Consider the following 23,707-nt stretch of genomic DNA (forward strand, 5'->3'; position numbering starts at 1 on the left):
ATAAAACTTAATTAGTAAGAGCCAAAGTTATATGCAAATAAATCTGTATTACTTTAGGATGAATCTCTATAACTGCAATTGGTGGGCTGTATAGTAATGGCATGTTTAGTCTAATAAAATTTTGAAGCTGTTTTCCAGAGTGGTTGCAAAATTTTACATTCTCATTACAAATTTGGGAATGTTCTTGCTGCTCTACATCTTTATCTGTACTTGATGTGGTCACTTTTTTTTAACTTCAGAAGATGACAATTCACTATTTTCTCATCAACTAGCTCACTATAGACATACTCCCTATCTCACTACTTAACAATATAATTATGACTTAATTTAATGTGGATTTATATTCTGATTTGGTAAGAATCTGTCTCTGGAAATTATTTTTAATAATAAGCCACATTAGAGCTTATTGCTCTTATGTATTATTATGTATAGCTTTCCATTTTCCAAGTCATTTTATTCTTTGCTTCTATGTACTTACTACTAATCTGTTCCCATAACTCCATTTCTAATTTCAGAATGCTCAAGTTGTCTAAATTACTTATCAACCCATTCAAATAAATGAAACATTCCATTGATTGATTCAGTCTTCCTGAAGTGATACTTCCTTGTTTTTACTACCTATTTACTAAGTATCTATGTATCTATGTATCTATGTATCTATCTATCTATCTACCTATCTATCTATCTAATCTATCACGGATTTTATCTCCTCCTAAAGCTGGGGTTTTAGCTTTCGATTTTTGCCTAATGCTGATTTTTACTTCAGAGGCCAACACTGATCTCTCTGGGAAAAGCCTAGCAGTAGCTTTCATGCTCTATTGTCCAGCATTTGGAGTCTTGCTAACTTCTCTGCTACCTAAAGTGAAAAGTTTAGCTTTCTGCATAATGTGATTCCAGGGGATTAGATTCTAGCCACAGAAACTGACTTGGGGCAGTAGTTGTAGGTCTCTACCTAATATTGAGATTCACTATGATAGGCCTCGTATTGGGTCTCAATTTTAAGTATGTATCTCTTTCTTCCAAGTAGAAAGCATTTCTGTCATGCTGCTTGGAATTAAGGAAGAATGATATGGGCAGCTTTTCCTACCAGAGTTTTCAAATGTTCCTTTTGCTCTTATACTAAAACTAGTCACCTGGCTTCCTTAGCTGTGGACATGTGTGAGAACCTGCTCTAATTGATGGGATCACTGGAAGACCTTATCCAACTCACTCTGTTTTCTATTTGTTTTGAATTACTCTTATGAAAAATGTTTTGTCATTATGTGTTATTTGCACAAGTTTAAAGTTACTATATTATCATAAATGGTTGAAAAATTTAACTGAAAACAGCTAAGCCTTAAAAAAGACTGTTTACATGGTGATTTCTTGACAATAGAAATTAGGAGAATTTAAGAGTAAATATACATTTCACTTAAAATTGGCATTTTTGGTTGATAAGAGTACCTAAAAATAAAGAAGGTTCTATATGAGACTGAGGGAAAGGGACTGAACTCTAGGTTTAGTGAACTTGGAGATCAAAGTGACGGTCTTCCTCAATCTTCCCTAGTTGATGAGAATATTAAGAGAACAGAAAAAATATTTTCCAGCTGACTTTTACTGCTGTATCTTTTAGTTGTACATATAAGTCCATACTTGAGCCAGTCATCATCTTGAGAAAAGTCCAAGGAAAGTTTGAGACTTCTTTAGTTTTGCAATTCTTTTAGGGATTGATTAAGGTGCTATGCAGGGACTGTGACTTGTACTCAGTTGAATCATGAACAAACAAACAAACAAACATACAACAGCAACAACTAACCCAGCATCATCATGTACGTACTATGTGGCCACTATTTTTACTTATTATCATTTGTTTTGTTTTTTTAGTGCTGAAACTTTCACTTTCACTTGGCTTTTACTGATAAAGGTTGACACTCTACCACATGAGCTATACTTCCACTTCCAGCTTTTTACTTGTTATTTGGACCTAAGAGTGTCATGGACTCCTATGCCAGCACAGGCTGGCGTTGAACAATGAACTTCAAATCGCAGCTTTGTAAGTAGTTAGGATTACAGATGTGAGCCCCCAGAATCCAGATACTTTTTAAAATTTAATAATGTATAATCAATATCTTTGTACATAAATGTACATAAAGAATTGTATTAGTAACCATCATGGATAGACCTTATCTCTCCGTATATATTTTTTTGTAGATTCAGTCTTTTGGTATTGTAAGCAACATTGACTGAGAAGACTGTTTCACCTGAAATTCTGTTTTTGACACATCTTGATGCCTTAATGTACCATTTGCTTAAATTTCACTGATCTTTAAAGTTGCTCTGAAGAGAGTTACAAGAAAAAAATGTCTCCTACTCCAAATACAGGCTTACAACACTGCAAGGCACATGAGCTGCTCTGAGTTCTGGCCTGGCATAATGGATTTTCGCTACTTTAGTGACACCTGAGACTTTTGAATTATTTCGTCAGACCAGCACTTTCTGTCCCAGCTGTCTCCATGTGCGACTTTTGAAGCGTCAGTAGAGGCGGGGCTAGTATGCTGGCGTCCTAATAGTCTCCTGGAGACAGTTGTTGACGTAAGTGGCGAGTTGGTGAAGTTGGCAACTATTTCTGGTTAGTCCAAAATCAGACATGGACATGGAAAGGTACTCCCTAGTCCCCAGAGATCTAGATGGATTGAAGAAGGAAGTTCAGGTGCGGGTTTCCCCCATGGAACTGAAATTCCACGATGCAGTAGCTGGAAGAATTTACCGCTCACCAGTTACACTACACAATCTTGGCCGCTGGAACCAGAAAATCCGGTTTCAGGAGCCTAGCAAGCCACAGGTGAGATACTAAGGTTTACTGGATAGAGAGCCTCCGGAAGGCCTCCTCAACAGAGCACCTCTTTTTTTTTTTTGCCAAAGATGGTAAAACTTGGGCTCCTGAGGAGATGGGGAAAGGCCTGGAATTCCCAAAGTTGAGGGACTTGAGTTGTGTGAGCGCGCACGTGCGCGCGCTTGTTCAGGAAGACAGGGTGGGAGAGGACCTAGAATCATTCTATTTCTTCATCCTGGGTTTGAACTTTAGTTTGTCACTCTCTACTTTTCATCTGTGCATTTTAATCTTATGATTCTGTAATTGTCCTATAATACTGTGAGAACAGAATAATTCCAATTAGTTTTTTTAAGTAATTAAGAAAATAAAATTCAAATTTAAAAAAGGTTTGTGTTTTTGTTTTTTTGCTTTTCATATAGGAATAAGGCCTATGTTTTGACAAAAATTACAGTCATAAATACAGTTGCTCACATTACTTCCTTATAAAGAGTTAAAATGTATAATTTGATTCTTTTTTTCCCGTCTGAAGTTCAAACTGATACTAACTAACTTGGAAAAGGAGCTTGCTTCAGGCCTACATTTTACGGTGATGATAGAATACCATCCAATTAAAAATGAAGAGATTTCTGACCAGTTATTAATCACAGTGGGAAACAAAGTAATAGCGGTTCCTCTCATTGGGTATGTATCTTTGTATTTCATGCTGATATTTTGAAGACTCTTCAAGTATAAATAAGGGTCAAAAGAATATTCTATATTTTCTCTGATTTTTATCTAGAATTTCCTAATGAAGTTAAATGAAAAACATTTTAAAAATTATGGTATTTGTAATAATTGCAAGCCTCTTCTGTATTTTTTTGCAAACAAATGATAATTATTGGATTTTTAGGCTTACATATACATTTAACTTAATTTTAAAGTATTATAAATTTACTTCATTGAATTTAAATATAACAGACTTTTTTTCTTTTTTCTGGTACAAGAGTTTGGGTTCAGGGCATCATGCTTGCTTGTTTGGCACTCTTCCACTTGAACCTAAACCATAGCTTTTTGCTGATTGTTTTGTAGATGGGGTCTCATAGGCTTTCATCCTCAGGCTTGCCTGGAAACATAATCCTCTGGATCTCAACCTCCTGAGTAGCTAAGATTATAGGCATGAGCCACCAGTACCAAGTTGAATTTTTTTCTTTTAAAATTATTCTACTTGAGATTTGAAAGTGTAAATATGAATGTAAAAAAGATTGAATGTTTTGGAGATTAATTTGATACAAACTATTAATTTGACCTAGATGGTTGAGAATTTAGTAGTTTCTTTTTATACACCAAAAGTATGCTTTAGATTCTTGTCGAATTATTTGCTTTTAATTTGAGTGGCTTCTGTTTACATATGTACATGCACAATCTTCCTTTTCCTCAGAAAAATATGTTTTATTATATATTTTGTTTGTATCTACTAACTGCAGCATTAATTTTGAAATATTTTCTACTTGAATGGATATTCCCAAAGGAAATTCCAAATTTTTAATGATATGCCTCTCTTTTCTCCTCCCTTAGGTTGATACCCTGTTGTCAGCTTGAAATTGAACCAGTAGTTGATTTCGGCACATTAGTTGCTGACAGTACAGTATATTGTAAAGAGGTTCATATTGTTAACCATGGGAAAGCTCCTGGTAAATATTTTCATCATAGAAATTAATTTATACTTTTAGAAGTTACTATTTAATACTTTGCATATTTCATAGGTTTCTGATTCATAAAAATGTTTATCATTTGAAGTAGCTCAAAAACAAAGTTTCTTAGTTTGACTGTAAAAGACAGAGAATGTAATAACTCAACAAAAATGAATTTGCCATTGTATAGCCCTTATTAACAAAGCCTGAGTCTCAGAAGAGAGGTGATCTCTCTGAGCTCAGGAGTTAGGGTGATGTCACAGTAGTAGCATTGTTCCCAGAGCCAATCAGAAGCAGAATTAAGGCACAATAACTTACTAATTGTGTGAAGTAGGGAAAATATCTTTAAAGATATTAAACTTCAGATTGCTTATTTATGAGCTGGGACTAACAAAATTGTATGATGTTTAATTAGATACACATTTGAAATTGTGCTATAGCACCTAGCTCATCTTTAGCACTTAACAATTTTACCTTAATTCTCTGTCATATTTAATTTTGAATTTATATCATTGTTCCTAGAAGACTTTTACTAATGTTTTCCTGAGAGAATAATGTTTCAAGTTTGTCCAGAATATTAGATTCTTACTATAGCTTAGAAATTTCCATGAATGTATGTGTGTATATTCATGCAAAATGTATACTTCTCATTGAAGGTATCCAGTAAACATAAATCCACTCATTCTTCCAGTCCTTTGATTACTTGGTTAGCATCTCAGATTGAATACTGCCAGTTTTCTCAATCTAATATGAGGACTAGATATAGAAAGAAGAGACTCTGACTTTCCCACTAACTGAAGCTGTTCTCTGGGACTACTTGATTGAGATTTCTTCCTGGAAAGGAATAAAACTGAAAACTGTTCCTCAATGGAGGTTGCTCAGTTAACTTTTAATGCTTTGGGTTTTAAGTGAGTATATGTCCAATACCTGATGACAAGTGACTATGAGCTGTAATGATTTAGCTATTATGGTTATATTTTAGAGTAACAATAGGTACTTGAGAGTTTTTTTGTATTATTTTATCTTCCAAAATTTCCCTTAACTATTATTCAGTCATTATCCTTCAGAGTTTTAATAAAAATGCTCTATCCTTTTTACTAAAATTTAATCAAATTGTTCAGTCAGTTCTACTACACATGAAGGCCCCCTGAGTAAAAAATAAATATGGCTTTAATTTTAATTAAATAATATAAATTTATTTAATGAAATGAAAGAAATCTAATTAAGTTGCAATCTGAGGTCCATACGTTTTTGAAGAAATAATCCACATTGACTTTTATAATTGTGTGCATATTGTGTGTTTGTTATATATACATATTAATATGGGTAAGAATATAACTGAGTACTGTGAAATGTTTTAGTATTACTTTAAAAACTAAAACAAATGCTTATCAAGTAAATCGATTTTTTTATGACTTTAACGCTCATCCTTGGATTTGAATCACCTTATTTTTCCATCAATTGATAGTATGTATTACATAAGCTTTGTTAATTGCTTGTAGATTAAAGTTCTCCTGAAAAACACACAATCAAAGATGATTTTGTTTTCTTTGCCGATCCTGGAGCTTGAACTCAGGGCATGGGTGCTGTCCTTGGAGCTATTTCACTCAAGGCTATTGCCCTACCACTTGCAGCCATAACATTACTTCTAGTTTTCTTGTGGTTAATTGGAGATGATTCTCACAGGCTATCCTGTCTGGGCTGGTTTTGAACCATAATCCTCAGATTTCAGAGTCCAGTGCTCAGCAATTTAAAATTTTAAGCTGTCTCAACTTTTTGTAGAGAATGGAGAACAACACAGATTCAAAAGCCACACAAATTTGTATAAAGGACTCTTCAGCTCAGTCATTGCTTTAGGTACCCTTAGATCACATGTGGTCTCCAAGATCTTCTTTTAAAATATGTTTTTTATTGTAAAAAGTGTACAGAGGGGTTACATTTACATGAGTAAGGTAATGAGAACATTTCCTATCCAGCATTGTTACCTCTTCCGTTGTTTTCCCCCTACATTCCCTCCCCACCTCCCCAACTCCTCCTGCCTCCCCACCGAAGTAGTAAAGTTTGTTTTCAACATAGTGACTTGTACATCTCATTGTTACAATAGGTCAACCTGTATCCCTATTTAAGCATTTTGTTATTTCCCTTCCCCTCCCCAAATTAGAAAAATGTATATACAAGATGCAGGACACTGACATCAAATACAGTGAAAACAAGGATTATACTGTGGGGGAGGAACATACCAAAGAAATAAAAAAAAACCTTATTCATTATAAATACATTAAAAACAATAACAAGTAATAACAAACCACTTGTGTCCCTATCTTGGGGTTCATTTCACTTAACATCTTATATGGTCATATGTACATAGCTTTTGACAGTGACAAGATGATTTGTTTTGCACAGCTTATTAGGGACATAGTACTACTATCCTTTTTTTGGGTAAAATAAAACCAGTGCACAAAATGCTTTGTCTGTTTTTACCTCTCTCCTAAATAGAAGAGCACTTAATAGCTCAGGTCTTAAGGGGAAGTTGACTAAAGTCAACTTTGTACTATATAAATTTGTACTAACTATAGTACAAATTTGGTTCTACCATTTATGAATTGGAAGTCACTGAGAAAAAATTTAAATTTACTCTTTTAAAACATTTATGGCCTCATTTGTATATTACAGATAGCTGGGCATTTACCCTGCCATTATGGTGACGATTAATAATTTAATATATTCCTCCCTATATACTGTGTTCAATATATATTGAATATTGATGTTACAATTCCTTTCTACCACCTTTCCACTCTTCAATTCTCTTTTGTTGTGTACTACTATTTCTATACAATACCAAGCTCATTACCTGTCATCTAAAACGTTTTCTCCTTTACACTCAATGCTACTACTTTATTTTTGGTCATGTTAAAAAAATTTGAAAAAGTCTCAATACCCTTTTTTCTACTACAACTTTACTGGTTCTGCCAAATCAGTAGCCTTACTTTTCTCTGTCCCATTGCCACTTTTTTACAACAGACTATCATATCTTTTGGTAAGTAAACCAAGCTAAATTATTTTTCTGAAGTTACATCTTACTTCCTTTGAATTTATTTTCTTCTACTTTATTGAGCACTGTATCGGTAAAGAAACAAAAATCTCAGCCAGGAACTGGTAGTTCATACCTATAATTCTAGCTTCTCGGGATGCTGACCTCTGAAGATTGTCGTTCAAAGCCAGCCTAAGCAGGAAAGTCCATGAGACTCAATCTCCAATTAACCACCAGAAAGCTAGAAGTGATGCTGTGGCTCTAGCCCTGAGCAAAAAAGCTCAGGGACAGTGCCAAGGCCCTGAGTTCAAGCCCCATGACTGACAAAACCAAAATTGAGCTAAAATATCAAAATTAGCTCTAGCTTTTTTTTTTTTACCAATTTAAAAAAGTCATGAAAGTAGTTCCTTGTTTAAAAATTGTATAAAGAGGGGCTGGGAAGGTGGCTCAGTGGTAGAGTGCTTGCCTTGCAAGCATGAGGCCCTGGGTTCGATTCCTCAGCACCACATAAGCAAAAAAATTGTATAAAGATATATTAATTTTGTATAAAATAATAATGTTAACATATCTATTATTTTAAAGTATTTATAAAGATTGAGAATGTTCTTTGGGTTTTATTGCGAATAACTTTTGAACATTCACTCACATTCTTTTGTCAGATGATGATGGTGATATGATAATAATGTGATATTAATAAAAAAGAAGACTGTCTAGGGAGGGATCAGCAGGACTAGGATCAAGAAAGGAAAGAATACTGAGGGCAAAGAGGATCAAAGAATACTAGATAAACACACACAGCACAGTGAAATCCATCAAACCCTGTTTGAAGAGGAGAGGAGAGGGGGAAGAGTATTATGGAGTGGGTGAACTTGTTCAAAGAACACTGTACACTTATGAAATTATCACAATGAAATCCCTTCTTTTCATTAATGTATGCTAACTGAAAATTAAAGTAGAACAAAAATTATGCCTAGCTAATTATGCTATAGGAACTACTTCTCCAATTCAGCCTTAACTGATGCTTTTATTTGTTCTCCTAGAGAATTAAGACATTGACACTTTATTTAAAATGGATATATTTTATGACAGTAAAAAGGAATCTTAAATATTATGTCATTAGCATTCCCATAAAAATAGTTAGCAAAATTGCTATTTTGAATTTTGCTCAGTTCATCCTTGAATTAGCCAAAAAACTTTTTTATGTTTTCAGTAACTCCATTGTGCTCATATTTAGTTATCATATATTAAATTAATAATTTCAGGCAATATTTTCAAAGGTGATTTAAAAGTTGTGAATTGGGGATTCTCAGTGTTTATTTACGCAGCACAATCATTTGTATTAATATTTTATGATGACAAATAACACTGGTTCATTGTCCCAATTTGTTGCAGGTATTTTGGACAATACTTACCACTAGGCAAGATGTAGAGTTCTGGGACCTAGGCAAGATGTAGAGTTCTGGGACCACAAAGATGAAATAGAGTGTCTGATCTCAGAGCTGGCATGTTTTAATGTAGACCCCAAACATTACATTAAATTGTAAGCTACCTTTGTTCTCAGAATGAGAAATCACTGTAACTTTTCATATGCCATTTAATTTCAGAAACATTCTCTTTTCCATTACCTTCTGTGAATGGAATAATCTTTAGGAAGTACTAGTGGCTATAAGTGTGAATATTATATTTAGAAACACTCTGAGCTCTATCAATTATTAGCTGCAGTAAATATTGCTATATAACAAGTTGTTTCAATATTTTCAGTATCTTTTCAAAACTTTTATAATCGTATCTGGTTTTGAACTCCGGATCTCTCACTTGCTAAGCAGGTGCTCTACCAGTTAAATCTCACTCACAAATATTTTTTGTTTTACTTATTTTTGAAATAGGATTTCATGCTTTTTTATGAAGTCAGGCACAGACTGAGATTCTCTTACCTTTACTTCTTCATAGGTATTAGAATTGGTATCATAATGCCTGCTACCCCATTCCATATATAAAATTTTTTTATTTCTTTGTATAATGATTGTCTTGAACTTCTTTCCTTCCTTCCTTCCTTCCTCGCTCCCTCCCTTTTTCTCTCTTTCTTTCTTTCTCTCCTTCTCTCTCTCTCTCTCTCTTTCTTTCTTTCCTTTCTTTCCTTCTTTCCTTCTTTCTTTTCTTTCTTCTGGTCATGGGTTTAAATTCATTGCCTAGGTACTGTCCTTGAGCATTTTTGCTCATGGCTAGTACCCCACCACAGCTCCACTTATGGCTTTTTTGATAGATAAATGGGGATAAGAGTTTCATAGACTTTCCTGCCCAGGCTGGTTTCAAACTGCCATCCTCAGATCTCAGCCTCCTGAGTAGCTTGGCATAAGCCACTGGTGCCCAGGCTGCTTTGTTTCTTACTTCAAGTGTATGGGTTAGTTTGGTTGATCTGCTGCTCTTTTTTATATTCTGGGGCATAAGCCAATGAAGTAGCAGTTACTAAAGGAAAACATTCATCACTTTACTGTCAAGTACATTTGAATTTGAACTTGAATACTATCAATTCTGCTCAGATTTTATTGGTTAAAACCAAAATCAGGAGTTAGGAAACACCCATAGTTTACAAAAGCTTAAAGATGTGAATGCAGCTGAGTGTAAAACAGCAGCTACTACATCAGCTGCTTGACTTTGCAAAGGTAAGTCAGTGTTTTTATCATCTGTTTCTTTATTAAGTAAAGATAAAGAGATAAAGATTTAAAAAGTATGCAATGTTCTTACCATAAATGTTGACATAGTAAGTGGATATTATATTTTAGCTACTGACTAGAGATGAGTTTCTAGCTTTACAATTAATTATGCTTTTTCAGCAATAGACCATCTTCTATGGTGTGTGTGTGTGTGTGTGTGTGTGTGTGTGTGTGTGTCCCTTACTTGGACTATTAATGAAACATTACAAGGATCCAGATGTATACTATAACTCTTATTTTCCTTAGGTTTGTTTCGTACAGATTACCAGGGCCATTTGCCTATACTCATTGCTCCAACAACTGGTACTGTGAAACCTAAATCATTTGTAGTTATCAAAGTGGATTTCTGTGCAAACCAGCCCAGAATTGTGAATGAAGTAGCGAGGTAATATTACTATCGTTCTAACTCTAGTAAGGATCTTAAACTTTTTTGTTTCATAATTAATATATACCTTGGATTTATATTATTTTTCTTTTATTCAGCAATAACTTAGTTACTACAATTTTGCCAGTAATAAGGTCTCAGAAATACAAAAACAAAAAAAAACATAAAAACCTCGAATGTGGCATTTGGGTACACATATAGGAGTGAAGGAGTAGAAGAAGAAAGGGCTCAGATAACAGGTGATAGTTGAACCAAACACTTATTAGTGAAGTAGAATAGTCAGCAAACAACAGTAGTATGATTGTGTGTGTGTGTGTGTGTGTGTGTGTGTGTGTGTGTGTGTATCTGTGTGTGTAGAAGGAATTGGTTTAGTGGAATCATTTCAGGAAGAAAAAAAAATACTTGCTTTAAAATCCTAGTGAGGGATCTGAGAGTAGTCAGAAATATAGAAGTAGGGGCAGGGAAGGTGGCTCAGTGGTAGGGCACTTGCTTTGCATGCATGAGGCCCTGGGTTCGATTCCTCAGCACCACATAAGCAAAAAGAAAAAAGGAAGTGGCGCTGTGGCTCAAGTGGTAGAGCGCTAGCCTTGAGCTGAAGAGCTGAGGGGCAGCGCCCAGGCCCAGAGTTCAGGCCCCATAACCGGACCTCCCCCCCAAAAAAGAAATATAGAAGTAGAGGATATTTCAAGATGAGACCAGAAAAACAGAACCACACAGAATCTCTGAAAGGGCCTTATAAACCAGAATTATTTTTTTATGAGTTAGATCTGTTCATTGGAAGTGCAATAAATACAGTGGGTCACCATTAGTGTTTTAAAGGGTGAAACAAAAGATATTAGAATAAATCTCATATAGTAAGGTAAATTCTGTTTTGTAAAATGTCTTTCAGTGCTTTTGGAGTATACAGATGTGTTGGTTACTACATTGCAATGTAAAATATATTTCTTATTAAAGGCCATAGCATAAATGTATGAGAAACAGTTATAAGCTCTGATAGGAGTTTATATTTTATTATGAAGACTGTAAAGTCACTGAGACTTTTGGAATAGGATGTTTCAATTAGTTGACATTTTTGAAAAGCCATGGTAACAGCAGTGTACAAAACAGAATGGGAGCTGTGTAGGTGGCTCAGTGCTTGCCTCGCATGCATGAGACTCTGGGTTCGATTCCTCAGCAACAAATAAGCAGAAAAAGCCAGAAGTGGAGCCATGGCTCAAGTGGTAAAGAGCTAGCCTTGAGCTGAAGAGCTGATGGACAGTGCCAGACCCAGAGTTCAGGCCCCATCACCAACAAAAGCAAGCAAACAAACAAAAAAACAGAACAGGTTGTACAAATATGGCATAGGCATAGCCTTACTAGAGATCCTAGAAATATAGCAAGAGGAAACAATAAAGGTCTAAACTAAGGTAAAAACCTGGAGGTCATTCCATTGAGTTCTTTCTGCAGTCAAATTGTGAGTTTGTTTCAAACCTTATTGTTTTAATTAGACAATGAATTAAGTTGCACATATGATGTTCTACTGTGAAGACTCAGACAGACTACAGGACCTGATAATCTCTATAATGTATGTGAAAGGAACTGCTCTTAATATATTAAATTTTAATTATAATGTCATTTTACATAATTTTATCAAAATGTTTAGAAGGAAATAAATGGTACAATTATTATTAAATATTTATGCATGTGCATATTTTATTTTCTTGTAGAGTGCGTTTACAAGGTCGTCCTGATATACTTTTAAATATCAAAGTTCATGTGGTTGAACAGATTATTGAATTATTTAACATGAATAATAACAAAAAGTTGGAATGTATAAGATTCGGTTCTGTTTTTTTTGGAACATCAAAAATTGAACATGCAATTCTACATAATAATAGCCCTCAAACCATAAATTGGGTGGCAATAATGGAAGATGATTCTGTTGGGGAAGAATTAGTAAGTAAATCATACAACGGGTATAACAGGTTGTATAATTTTAAACAGCTCCTTAATATATTAATAACCAGGAAGCTATTTATTTTACATATGTTCCAAACTGGACAGATTCATCTGACAGATGTGTATTTTCTACAGTAACCTCATAAATTTAATAAATTATTTATAGCAATATCTATCTTAAGTAAATCAAATAAGTGTTTTTATAGAGCAGTAACTAGGGATTATTCTTATTTTTAATATTTTAAATTCTTTATCATGTACTTTACATTAATTATGTTTTGCTTTAAAATTAGATATTCTCTATTTTCTGAATATTGAAATTTCTGTAATTATTAAACTTCTAGAATATTTTTGTTTTACTTTAATATGCTTTTATTTCTAATTATTTTATTACAGGGTTCAAATGTTCCAGAGAGAACAGATATTGCCTTAAATAATCTTGCTTATTTAAACAAAATAAAGGACATAGATGTTACTAATTTTATCTCATGCATGCCTAATTCGGGGACTTTATTACCATATGAAAAGATTGTGATTACATTTTGTTTCAGTCCAAAGTAAGTAAGCAAAAATTACTTACATGGAAATGTTAATTATTAATGGAAATAACATTAATGCTATTATGTTCTGTTAAAATTTTTATGGCAATGGAATAGAACTCAGGACTTTACACATGCTAAGAAAGTGTTCAATCTCTGAACTATATCCTCAGCCCTTTAACAACATAGTGTGTGTGTGTGTGTATGTGTGTGTGTGTGTGTGATTCTCCAAAACTGAAGATTGAGACAGGGCCTCATCCATGCAAGGCTATACTCCTAGAATTCATTTATATTTTGTATCTGAGCTAATGACTCTAGTTTTGTCCTGGTTGCTTCAAACTTGTAATCCTTCTTAGGCATGTGCTTCATGTCCAACCTTCCTTTAACCACACTTCAAACAGAGTGTATCCTTTTCACAGTAAAACTTACCAGAAAATTCCAATCTGATTTCATGTTAAGGTTTTATATATTCTAGTATGCTTAATATAATTGCTAGTATTTTTGATCATTTAACATACTTCATGTTATGGGAGAAATCATTGGAGAACCTGTATGGTAGAAATGCAAATTTATTTATTTGTTTATTTGCTGGCGATATGTATTTACTCCACTAGGGAAGACATATTTGTAACAGAACTTTTCAATTCATCTCAGGAGTAAGATTGACTATTATAGAACATTTATCAGAGCCCTTAGATATCAACAAATTCTTCCTGGAAAGAAAATCTTTTTTAGATAAAGTAGCATGTAAGCCAGGTCTTGATGACTTAGTATCATCTTTGAAATATTGTCATAAACTCATTTTTCTGACTTTTATATTCAGACTGAGCTTTATGTTCTTTAATTTGCTTACACAGACTTCAGAATTATGTTAGTAATTTATTTTGAGAGATGATAAGGTATATCTCCTTTAAAATAATTTCTCATGATTTTTACAGGTTAGTAGCTGATCGTATAAAGGATATTGGGCCTTCGCATAGGCAAGACTATGCTCTCTATGTAAGGTTTGATTCAGTAGGTAGTAAAGATGGCTTTTTGAGAGATGATGACTATAAAACTATCCAAAGTAAGTATAAAAACATAAAAATCATCAAGTATATATCAGTTAAAGCTAAAATTTGAGCATAAATATTTGTAAGGAAAATATAGGATTTTTAAAATTATGGAAATATAATAAAATATGTAATCATTACATTGAACAAGAATACACATATTGTCGAGTGTTCTTAATATGTCATAAGGGGTATGTTAAGAATGAAGTCAACCTTTTAAACATTTTCATTATAATCTGAACAGGTGAAATTTAGATAACCTTACAATTAAAAAGTGATATTAGGTAAATGAAATGATCTAGAACTTAGAAAATTTTAAAAACTGATTTTAGTTGCTATGTCTGTGTGTGTTCTTAGTGCTTGGTGTAAGAGCATATCCATTTTTACCAGATTTTTTACCAGATCATCACTTCATTTTGACTCATATATACAGTAGTAAGGTACTGATAAGGCACATGATTTATAGGGCACATCTCATTATACATTATACTTTTGAATTCTTAGGTATTATTGGACTGGTTGTGATCAGTAAAAAAAATGGAATAGGACTTGGATCCTCTAAACAAAACAGTCAAGACAAGGAAATAGACAATTCAGACATAAAAAAATGACCCATGCCAGAGAAGTTTAGGTCCATCCCAAATAGTTGCAGATAAATACAAGTGATAGTGAGAAAGATTAAACTGTGTTCCTAAGGCAGAACTTTATTGCTGTTACTATTTATGTCACAGTTTGTGATATTGAGCTATGTTTGTTGCTCATATAACATTTATATGAAGCTTGCAAGTTAATCTACCTTTGAATGGCTAGAGGTAAAGATGCTAGATTTGTCTTACTGTAATTTAGAGCCTAGAATTGGCCAGTAAAACCATCAGTGAAGAAATACACTCTTTCTAGATAAATTGCTCTTTGCAAAAATGTCCTTTCACTAATTAGAGTCTACAACCCACAGTTTCTATCATATTTCTAGCATCTTAAAACTTGATATTTATATTCTTGCCCAGTTCATTTTCCATTGTCCATTATAATCATTCTTTTCCACATACTCATCTCTCTTAGTAGCTGATTGGGAAAAAACCTAATCTCATTAAATTCAACTTTCAGACTGTTCTTGATTAACTTGTTGGAACATGAATGTGCTGGAGAAAAGTAAAACTAAACAAAACCCAGAAAACTATGCTTTAAATCTGTAAATGTTACCTATAGGCTCTTTAAGAAGTTTACTATTCCCAGTATAGTTTACCATTTGTTCAGACTTTCTCAATCAAAATGAATGTTATATCCCTTTTTAACTTTCTTCAACTCTCCAATCCGTTCTGCATCATCACTCTAATAAACACATTAAGGATATCTACTAGTTACCTCAAACTTAACATGTATAAATGGAATTTTGTTTTTTTTCCTATAATTTACTCCTCCTTTGTTCTTTACTATCTGGAGAAGTGGCAATTCTATCATTTAGTTGCTCTGTGAAAAACCCTAGTCTCATCCTTTATAATCTGTATCCAATCTATAAACAAATCTGATTTACCCAAGAGTGTGTCTACAATATGACCATTTTCATCATTCTTCTATTATATTTCCCTGACTATATTTGATTCTTTAGGGGTTTTTGAACATGACAAGATATTAGATACTTAGGAGCATTTATACTTAGTGCTTTCTCTGCCCACAATATACTTTTTGTGAATGTTCACATGATTTCTTTTCCAGATTCTCTTTATAATTTGCTTTATAATTTGGACAAAAGAGATTTTTTTGAACATTTCTACCAAAAATATACCTAAGACCTTGTATTCTATCCATTCCACCCCAATTTACCTTTTCTATTACCACTTAGCTTCTGAGAAATGCTATAGAGTTGTTAATTTTGGTCAGAATTGCTTCATTATAATATAAAGTCCATGAACACAAATTCTGCTTTGTTACTTAATACCCAAGAAGAGTTTTTGGCACAGAGAAGATAATAATTTTGTTGAAGAAAATATTGAGTAAGTTACCCATTTCTCATTATTATTGCCTTTCAAATGAACTGTGTGGATAGACTAAGTAACTATATGTATTTGAAGTGCCCCACTCATTTTATATTAAATGTTTGTTCTTGTTTTGCCAGGTGATAGGCATCAAAAAGTGGAATTAGCATTGACAGGCTCAGGACTTCCTGTAGTATTACAGTTTGATCCAGGAAATGTCCTTCATTTTCCACCTTGTAATATGGGAGAACATTCTGATCTTATGTGTATTGTTCAAAATCAGTCTAAATCACTTCCTGTGATGTACCGTTTTCAAAATACTGCACATTTTACAATTGATCCTGCAAGGGGAAAGATTGATGAAGGGTGTATCCAGGTAAGACAGGTTTTTTTGTTGTTAAATTTTATTTTCTTGTAAAGATGCTGTACATAGAGGTTACAGTTACATCAGCAAGGTAACGAGTACATTTCTTTTCAGGCATTGTTACCCACTCCTTTGTTTTTCTCCCATTATCCCTTAGCTCCCCCTCCCCCACCAAAGTTGTAAGGTTAATTTCCAACATAGTGTCTTGTTGTAAGACAGTTTTTCTTTGCTTTAACTCACATATATTTTAAGATCTGCTAAAAAAAAAAAAACAAAGCAAATGATATGGAGAGTTAAAAGCCACACGTTTCGGCCAGCCAGAGTCAGTCATGCATGTAATCCCAGATATTTAGGAGGTAGAGATTAGGAGGGTTTTGATTTGAGGCCAGCCCATGTGAAAAGCTAGGAAGCTCGTGTGTGTGTGTCCGTGTGTGTGTGTGTGTCCGTGTGTGTGTGTGTGGGTGTGTCTGTGTACATGTGTGCACATGTGCGAGGTGGAGTGGGGTTGGGTCCTAGAGCTTGAACCCATGGCTTGAGCACTGTCCTTGAGCTTTTGTACTCAAAGCTAGTGCTCTACTATTTCAACTACAGCTTCACCTCCAGCTTTCTGTGGTTGGAGAAAAGAGTCTCACGGCGTTTCCTGCTTAGGCTGGTTTCAAACTGTGATCCTCAGATCTCAGCCTCTTGAGTAGCTGGCTTAGTTCGAAAGATCTTTGTTTCACTAAATATCAATAATATGGACATGATGGAATGCACCATTGATACTAGCTGTGCAGCATATCAAAGGTAGGAATACTTGAAAGTATTGAAGACTTGAAAGTAAGGCCAAAATTCATGAGAACTGTGGTGCAAATGGATGAAGGCCTGCTTAGCCAAGTACAAGTCCCTGAGGTCAAACGCAGTATCACCTAAAGAAAAGAGAGAAAAGAAACCACATTTGCTCTACAAGGACTTTTGTTTCCTAGAATTATCTCTGAGTACTTTTATAATTATAGTAATAGAGAATCAGGAATTATTTTCTAAATGCCTATGATGTGCCAGGAAAAGCATTTATCATTCTTAAGACCTATAAAACATAGTCATTGCTTCTAAAATATTTTAATGTAATACAGAGTTGTAAGGCATATGGTTTAAGATGTGGATTATATTAAAAGAGAACAGTAATAGAGTGACATGCATAGAAACTTAGAGAACAGAATGTATTTGCTTCCAACCAAGTAGAAAGGTCATCACAGGAGAATAACATGGGCAGTACCTTGAAGATTGAGTAAAATTGGAAATTGGAAACTAGTGATAACTATTCTGCACTAATATTGCTGATAATACCAAGGCATTCATGTTGGTATCAGGCTAGCTTCTGGATGTCATGTGCTATCTTATTTATAACTGCTGCTCAGACAACTCTTTCCTAGATGCCTTAAATCAGGGCTTTGACAGCTATGATCTGAAAGCAGAAATTACCCCTATGTCTGTTTTGTTGGTAAGTAGTGTTAGTGAAACATAGCTATTCATATTTGTTTTCCAATTGTCTAAAACTGATTTTATGCTATCAAAGAAGAGTTAAGTATTGGTGAGGAAATGACATGGCACATTATTTTTTTCCTTTGAATGGTAAGCATTGAACCCTAGGACCTTGAACATACTAGGAAAATACTTATATTGGTTATTTACAGAAAAAGTTTGCCAAATTCTGTTCTAAACATTAAAGTTTTCAATATTATATTACTTGTTCATTATTTTATCACCTTTCCTCTACTGCATAGTAATGTGCCTCATGAAATTACTGATGGAAGATTTAATTGTAATAACAGACTATTGTACATGTGTTTATATTGCAAGTAGCTTCTATTTATATCTCCTACTGTTTCATTAGTATGACCCCTAATTTAGATACAATAAATGTTAGCTATAGTATATAAAATGTTTTCTATTTTTGTGCCAGTACTGGGGCTTGTACTCAGGGCCCAGGTGCTGTCCCTGAGCTTTGTGCTCAAGCTAGTGCTCTATCACTTGAGACACAGCCCCACTCTGGCTTTTTAATAGTTTTTATTGGAGATAAGAGTCTCATGAACTTTCTTCCCTGGGCTGGCTTCAAACCATGATCCTCAGATCTCAGCCCCTGAGTAGCTACAATTTACAGGCCTGAGCCATCAGTGCCTGGATGCAGTTATTTTTATAGACCGATCTTGCAACCTTTAACCTTGTAAAGAGTTTCAAAGTCAGTCCAGTGAGAGAATAAAGTGTTCTCAGTTCTTTCTTTTGCATCCATACTGTCCTGTCTATATGTATAACAATTTAGATTCCCAGGAATAAGCCAGAACTTTGCAAATGCCATATGAATATCTTAGTCTTAATTTAATAATTTACTTTCCACTTGCTGTTTTTAATCTCAGGAGATGGTTGTTGATACAAAGTGAGCTCTGAATCATGTCAAATAAAGGCATGCTCTAATATTAGGCATTCTAGCCAGCCAGCTGCCAGTTAGAACACATAATTACAATTCTCTTAAGATTAAATTCTTGGAGTTTTGTAAACCTATTTCCTTTTATTGCATCTAGGCTAATGTTTTTCATAGTTATATACTCATAGTGCTGTTTTTTTTTCCAGGAGAAATCTTACTTAGGTTTAGAAGGAGAATTTAGTAAATAAAAATGACCCAAACTTTTCTATTCCTTTAGAGTTTTAGCAACATTAAAAATAGTTCAGATATTTGTTTTAAGATAACTTTTAAATATCTGAAAAAGTATATTTTGACAAGTTTATGTCATTGTTTTCTTTTTCTTCGTGAGGAGGAATATCTGGAAGTCCTCTAACTCTCATTCTTCAAATGCTGTGGTGTACTGTATTCTTAGTTTAAGTCCTAATAATATTTATGTTTGTCCATGCTGGATTTCTGTAAAGTACTTTAATATCACCATGATGAACTAGTGTTCCTTGAAACTAAAATAAATGATTTCTTTGTATTTTTTCCATAATGATAGGTCATTGATTACTTTTTTTTTCTTCTTTTTTTTTTTTAGAATGTGATATGTTCCTTTACTCCACGCCAAATTGGATCCTTCAAAGTACAGCAAATAATAGATATTATTGGCCCAGTGGCAGATGAAAAATTAGAGTCTTTATCAATGAAACCATTTCATCAAATATATTTAGAGTTCCATAGTGTATGCAAAGCTGTCACTAAGAAAGTGGTGATGAAAATTAATCCTGGTACAGTACTGTGTTGTTTTCAATATACTTGTTGTTATGAATATATGTATAGAACATGTATAGAATTACCTGGATATATTAACTTTTATTGTACACATCAGATAAGATTGAAACAACTGGTTTTCATACGTTAGCATGCATCAAAATTATCCCATAGGCCTGTTCAAATATATTATCACTGGCTTGCATTTCAACATTGGTTATTAAGCAGGTCTATGTTGGATCAAAAGAATTGTGTTTTTACTAAGTTCCTAGTAGATGGTATATTTCTATTCTGAGTGTTATACTTTTAGTGAATGATCTATATATTTTAATGGCTGACATAGGTTCTTCTTTCTACATTTTACTCTTTTTTGAGGGGTCAGTTGTGGGGCGTGAACTTGAGGTCTGGGCGCTGTTCCTGAAAGATTTTTGTTCAAGGATAGTGCTCCACCACTTTGAGTCAAATCTCCATTTCTTGTTTTTAGATGGTTAATTGGAGGTAAGAGTAGTTCCTTCCTGGACTGGCTTCAAATTGCAATTCTCAGATCCCAGCCTCCTAATTAGCTAGGATCCCAAGTGTGAGCCATCAGTGCTCAGCTACATTTCATTCTTTAAGTCTGACTATAATCTGGATTTGACCATCCCCAGATTTTCTGGTTGTTGCTATTTCACTCAGTACTCTATTACATTTCATATATTGAAATTGGATGGTATACAACTGTTTAAACCTATGTAAATTTCAGCTTCATGTAGATCAACAGAAGTATTTCAAGTTATATTTATATGATGCATGCATTTTATAATCTATTTCTGTATTCCTTTGCTAACTTGTTCTGTGTATGCCTGTGTAAAGTGATCTGTTTTTCCTGATTATTTTTCCTTGGAAATTTAGTATTTAAATTAGAGCCAATTATAATAGTGTATTAATTTATGACTTTTTAAAAGAAAGCTAAAATTCAAACTGCCAAAGATAAACTTAATGCTCATTTCTATAAAAGGTTTATCTCCTTTCGTCAGTAATCCTATTGGAAAGTTTGTAATCAAAGATTTGGCAAAAAATAAGAATCCTGTACCTGTAGCAATGCTGCAATCAGCCACAACATGCCTGCATAATCATCACATAAATGAAAAGTCCACAGCCAATGCATTGATAGCCTATCCCAATGACCGACCTGGGAGTATAAGGCCTGGAGATCACCATAAGACTTTCAGGTAACATATCATATTAAAAGTTGTAATTTTGAAAAACATAATCTCTAATGATATTCAAAAGTCTGCCAAGAACATGAGAACATGATGTTAAATAAAATGATGTCAGTAAAACTTTTTTTTTTTTAGTCGGTCATGGGGCTTGAACTCTGGGCCTGGGCACTATCCCTGAGCTCTTCCAGCTCAAGTACTCTACCACTTGAGCCATAACACCACTTCTAGCATTTGTGTTTTTTGTTTTTACGGTTTTTTTGTTTCTTTTTGCTTTTTAAAAAAATTTTGTTGGTCATGGGGATTGAACTCTGGGCCTGGGTGTTGTCCCTCAGCTCTTCAGCTCAAGGCTAGTTGCTCTACCACTTGAGTCACAGCATCACTTCTAGTTTTCTGGTGGATAATTGGAGATAAGAGTCTCATGGATTTTCCTGTCCAGGTTGGCTTTAGCTGTGATCCTCAGATCTCAGCCTCCTGAATAGCTAGAATTACAGGTGAAAGCCACTGGCACCCAGTTGTTTTCTCTCTTTTTAATATGGAGCACATGGTTGTTGAATGCCCAACTGTATTTTCTTTATCTAATCTTTTTATTGCCTCTGTTGTGTACTACCTGGAAGTGACTGATATGTAAAACAACTTTTCATAACTATTATTAACAAGTATAGAAAAATGACAGAAATTACCATACTTAGAAATGTAAGTCCTCAGAATAGATATGTTTACTCAATATGATTGAGTGCTTGAGCTTATCTGAATAAAAGTATTATATTGTGGAAAACTATCATTATTATCATCATCTTTAGTTATCCCCTCAAAGATATACTTAATGTAACTATTTCTAAGCTGAGCTAAAATAACAGATATTTAAACCTCTACAAATTTACTACCTTACAAATTATTCACTAGAAATAATCAATGCATTTTGAAATGTTTTTCTATGCCCTGAGCCAAAAATATACTTTGTACACATTTGCAAGTGATACAGGTTTCTTTTTGCCTGTATTATGCTACTAATATACTACCTAAACTTGATAGTTCAACTTGTCACTTTACTTTAGAGAACCTTTAAGTTCACTTAATTCTGTAGCAAATTTACTGTAATGTCATTTGATTTTTAGGCCATTTTTATTATAAACATTCTGTAGTGTGCTATAGAATATTCTGTTTTATTTTACAAATCCTATTTATGTTTGCCCTTGTTTTCATTTGACAAGTACCATAACAGAGAAAAAAAGCATTCAGATTCAAATTTAAATAATTATATGTTGTAAAAAGTCAATTGTGTCTTCTTTTTCCCTGCAATGGTAGCTTCTGGAAACATTTATATATCTCATGTAAATATGTGGATGAAATGCTTTAAGTTAGTGTTAACACTTTATTTCTAACTCTGTATCAATTAGATCATTTAAATATAAGATTTAGCACTTCCTATTTATTCCATAGACATTTATTTTTCCTCAATAAATCTGCTTTACATTAATAGAGAAGATTCAGTCCTGTATGAAAGAAATTTTATTGTACTATATTTACTTTTGCTCATTGAAACATTTATCTATTTTAATAGCACTATAATTTGAATTCAGGTCTTCATGCTTGCTTGGCAAGCTATATCACATGATTCATTCCTTCAGTTATTTTGAAATAGGGCCTTGTTTTTTACCTTTGTCTGGCCTAGGCTTCATCCTCCTAGTCATACTTCCCACTGCAGCTGGAATGACAGGCATGTGCTACCATGCACAGCTTTTTTCATTGAGGTGGAGCTTTGTATACTTCTGCCTAGGTTATCCTGGAACCATGATCCTCATGAATTCAGCCTCCCAACATAACTAGTATGACAAGCTTGAGACACAATACCCAGTTATTGGTTGAGATGGAGGTCTTCTGAAAATTTTCCCAGGCTGGACTAGAATCATAATCCTCCTGATCCTTCCTGTTAATGAAAATAAATTTTTATTATTAAGGAATATTTATTACTTAAGAATATATAAGGATTTCGATATGTTAATAATGCTTTGTCACTTAAGGTGTTTTCCCCATTGGTACTTTACATGTCCTTCCTTTTCTCCTTTTTACAGACATTAGAACTTTAGATAAGAAAATTATTTCTAAGAGTTTTAGAGCTTGACTAAGTGTGGAAGGGTATTGTTTTCCTGCTCTAGGGAAAGAGAGAAAAAGGATAATAATTTGAGGATAGCCTGAGCAAAGAGTTAACATGAGACCCAATCTGACAAAAATCTAAAAGCAAAAGGTTTTGGGTATGGCTCAAATGTTAGAGCACTTGACTAACATGTGTGAGGTCCTGAGTTCAATCTTCAATACCACATAAAACTTAGTGCTTGATGGAAAATTTAAATATTAACTGTTTTTTAGTAACTATGCATTTTATATTCTTTTTGTATCACTCTGTTAAAAGTTAAGTTAAATATATCTTTATATGACTATCAAGGAAGTATGAAACAAGGAAAAATGTGATGAAATTTCTATTTCCATTTATCATACACATGAGTTATTGAGGGTAAGAATCTTAATGACATAAAATTTACTAAAGGTTGAGGTCAACTAAGGCCAGAATGTATTCATGATATTACTTTGTAATTCATTGAAAATATGTAGCAGTTAAAAAGGAAAGAACATGAAAGCAATGAGGTCAATCTAACATATATAAAAATTACAGTTATTTTTATTGAGTACTTCTTTTTTATAGATTTATTGTTCATATTTTATAACCTCTATGGTTTTAGGAAAGTAACATGCTTGAAAAAAGATTTCACTATTCTATATTTTTAAATTTTATCACAATGATCTAAAAGTATTGATCTCTTAGGACAAACTGATCA

The 23,707-nt window shown here is 33.6% G+C and overlaps 1 protein-coding gene across 1 annotated transcript in view; it reads left to right on the forward strand.

Moving 5' to 3' along the window:
- Positions 1-2,626: 2,626 nt before the first annotated feature.
- LOC105993481 (uncharacterized protein CXorf22-like) overlaps positions 2,627-23,707 on the forward strand; it is a 29,546-nt gene continuing 8,465 nt past the window's right edge. Inside the window, exons 1-10 of the mRNA XM_013026749.1 lie at positions 2,627-2,821; positions 3,342-3,493; positions 4,367-4,482; positions 10,474-10,612; positions 12,319-12,547; positions 12,947-13,107; positions 14,028-14,155; positions 16,255-16,490; positions 19,499-19,688; positions 20,669-20,882. Of these exons, the coding sequence (XP_012882203.1) occupies positions 2,627-2,821; positions 3,342-3,493; positions 4,367-4,482; positions 10,474-10,612; positions 12,319-12,547; positions 12,947-13,107; positions 14,028-14,155; positions 16,255-16,490; positions 19,499-19,688; positions 20,669-20,882 (1,760 nt within the window). The remainder of the gene's footprint in view (positions 2,822-3,341; positions 3,494-4,366; positions 4,483-10,473; positions 10,613-12,318; positions 12,548-12,946; positions 13,108-14,027; positions 14,156-16,254; positions 16,491-19,498; positions 19,689-20,668; positions 20,883-23,707) is intronic.

This window comes from Dipodomys ordii, unplaced genomic scaffold, assembly GCF_000151885.1.
Source record: "Dipodomys ordii isolate 6190 unplaced genomic scaffold, Dord_2.0 Scaffold96, whole genome shotgun sequence".
Classification (NCBI taxonomy): Eukaryota; Metazoa; Chordata; class Mammalia; order Rodentia; family Heteromyidae; genus Dipodomys; species Dipodomys ordii.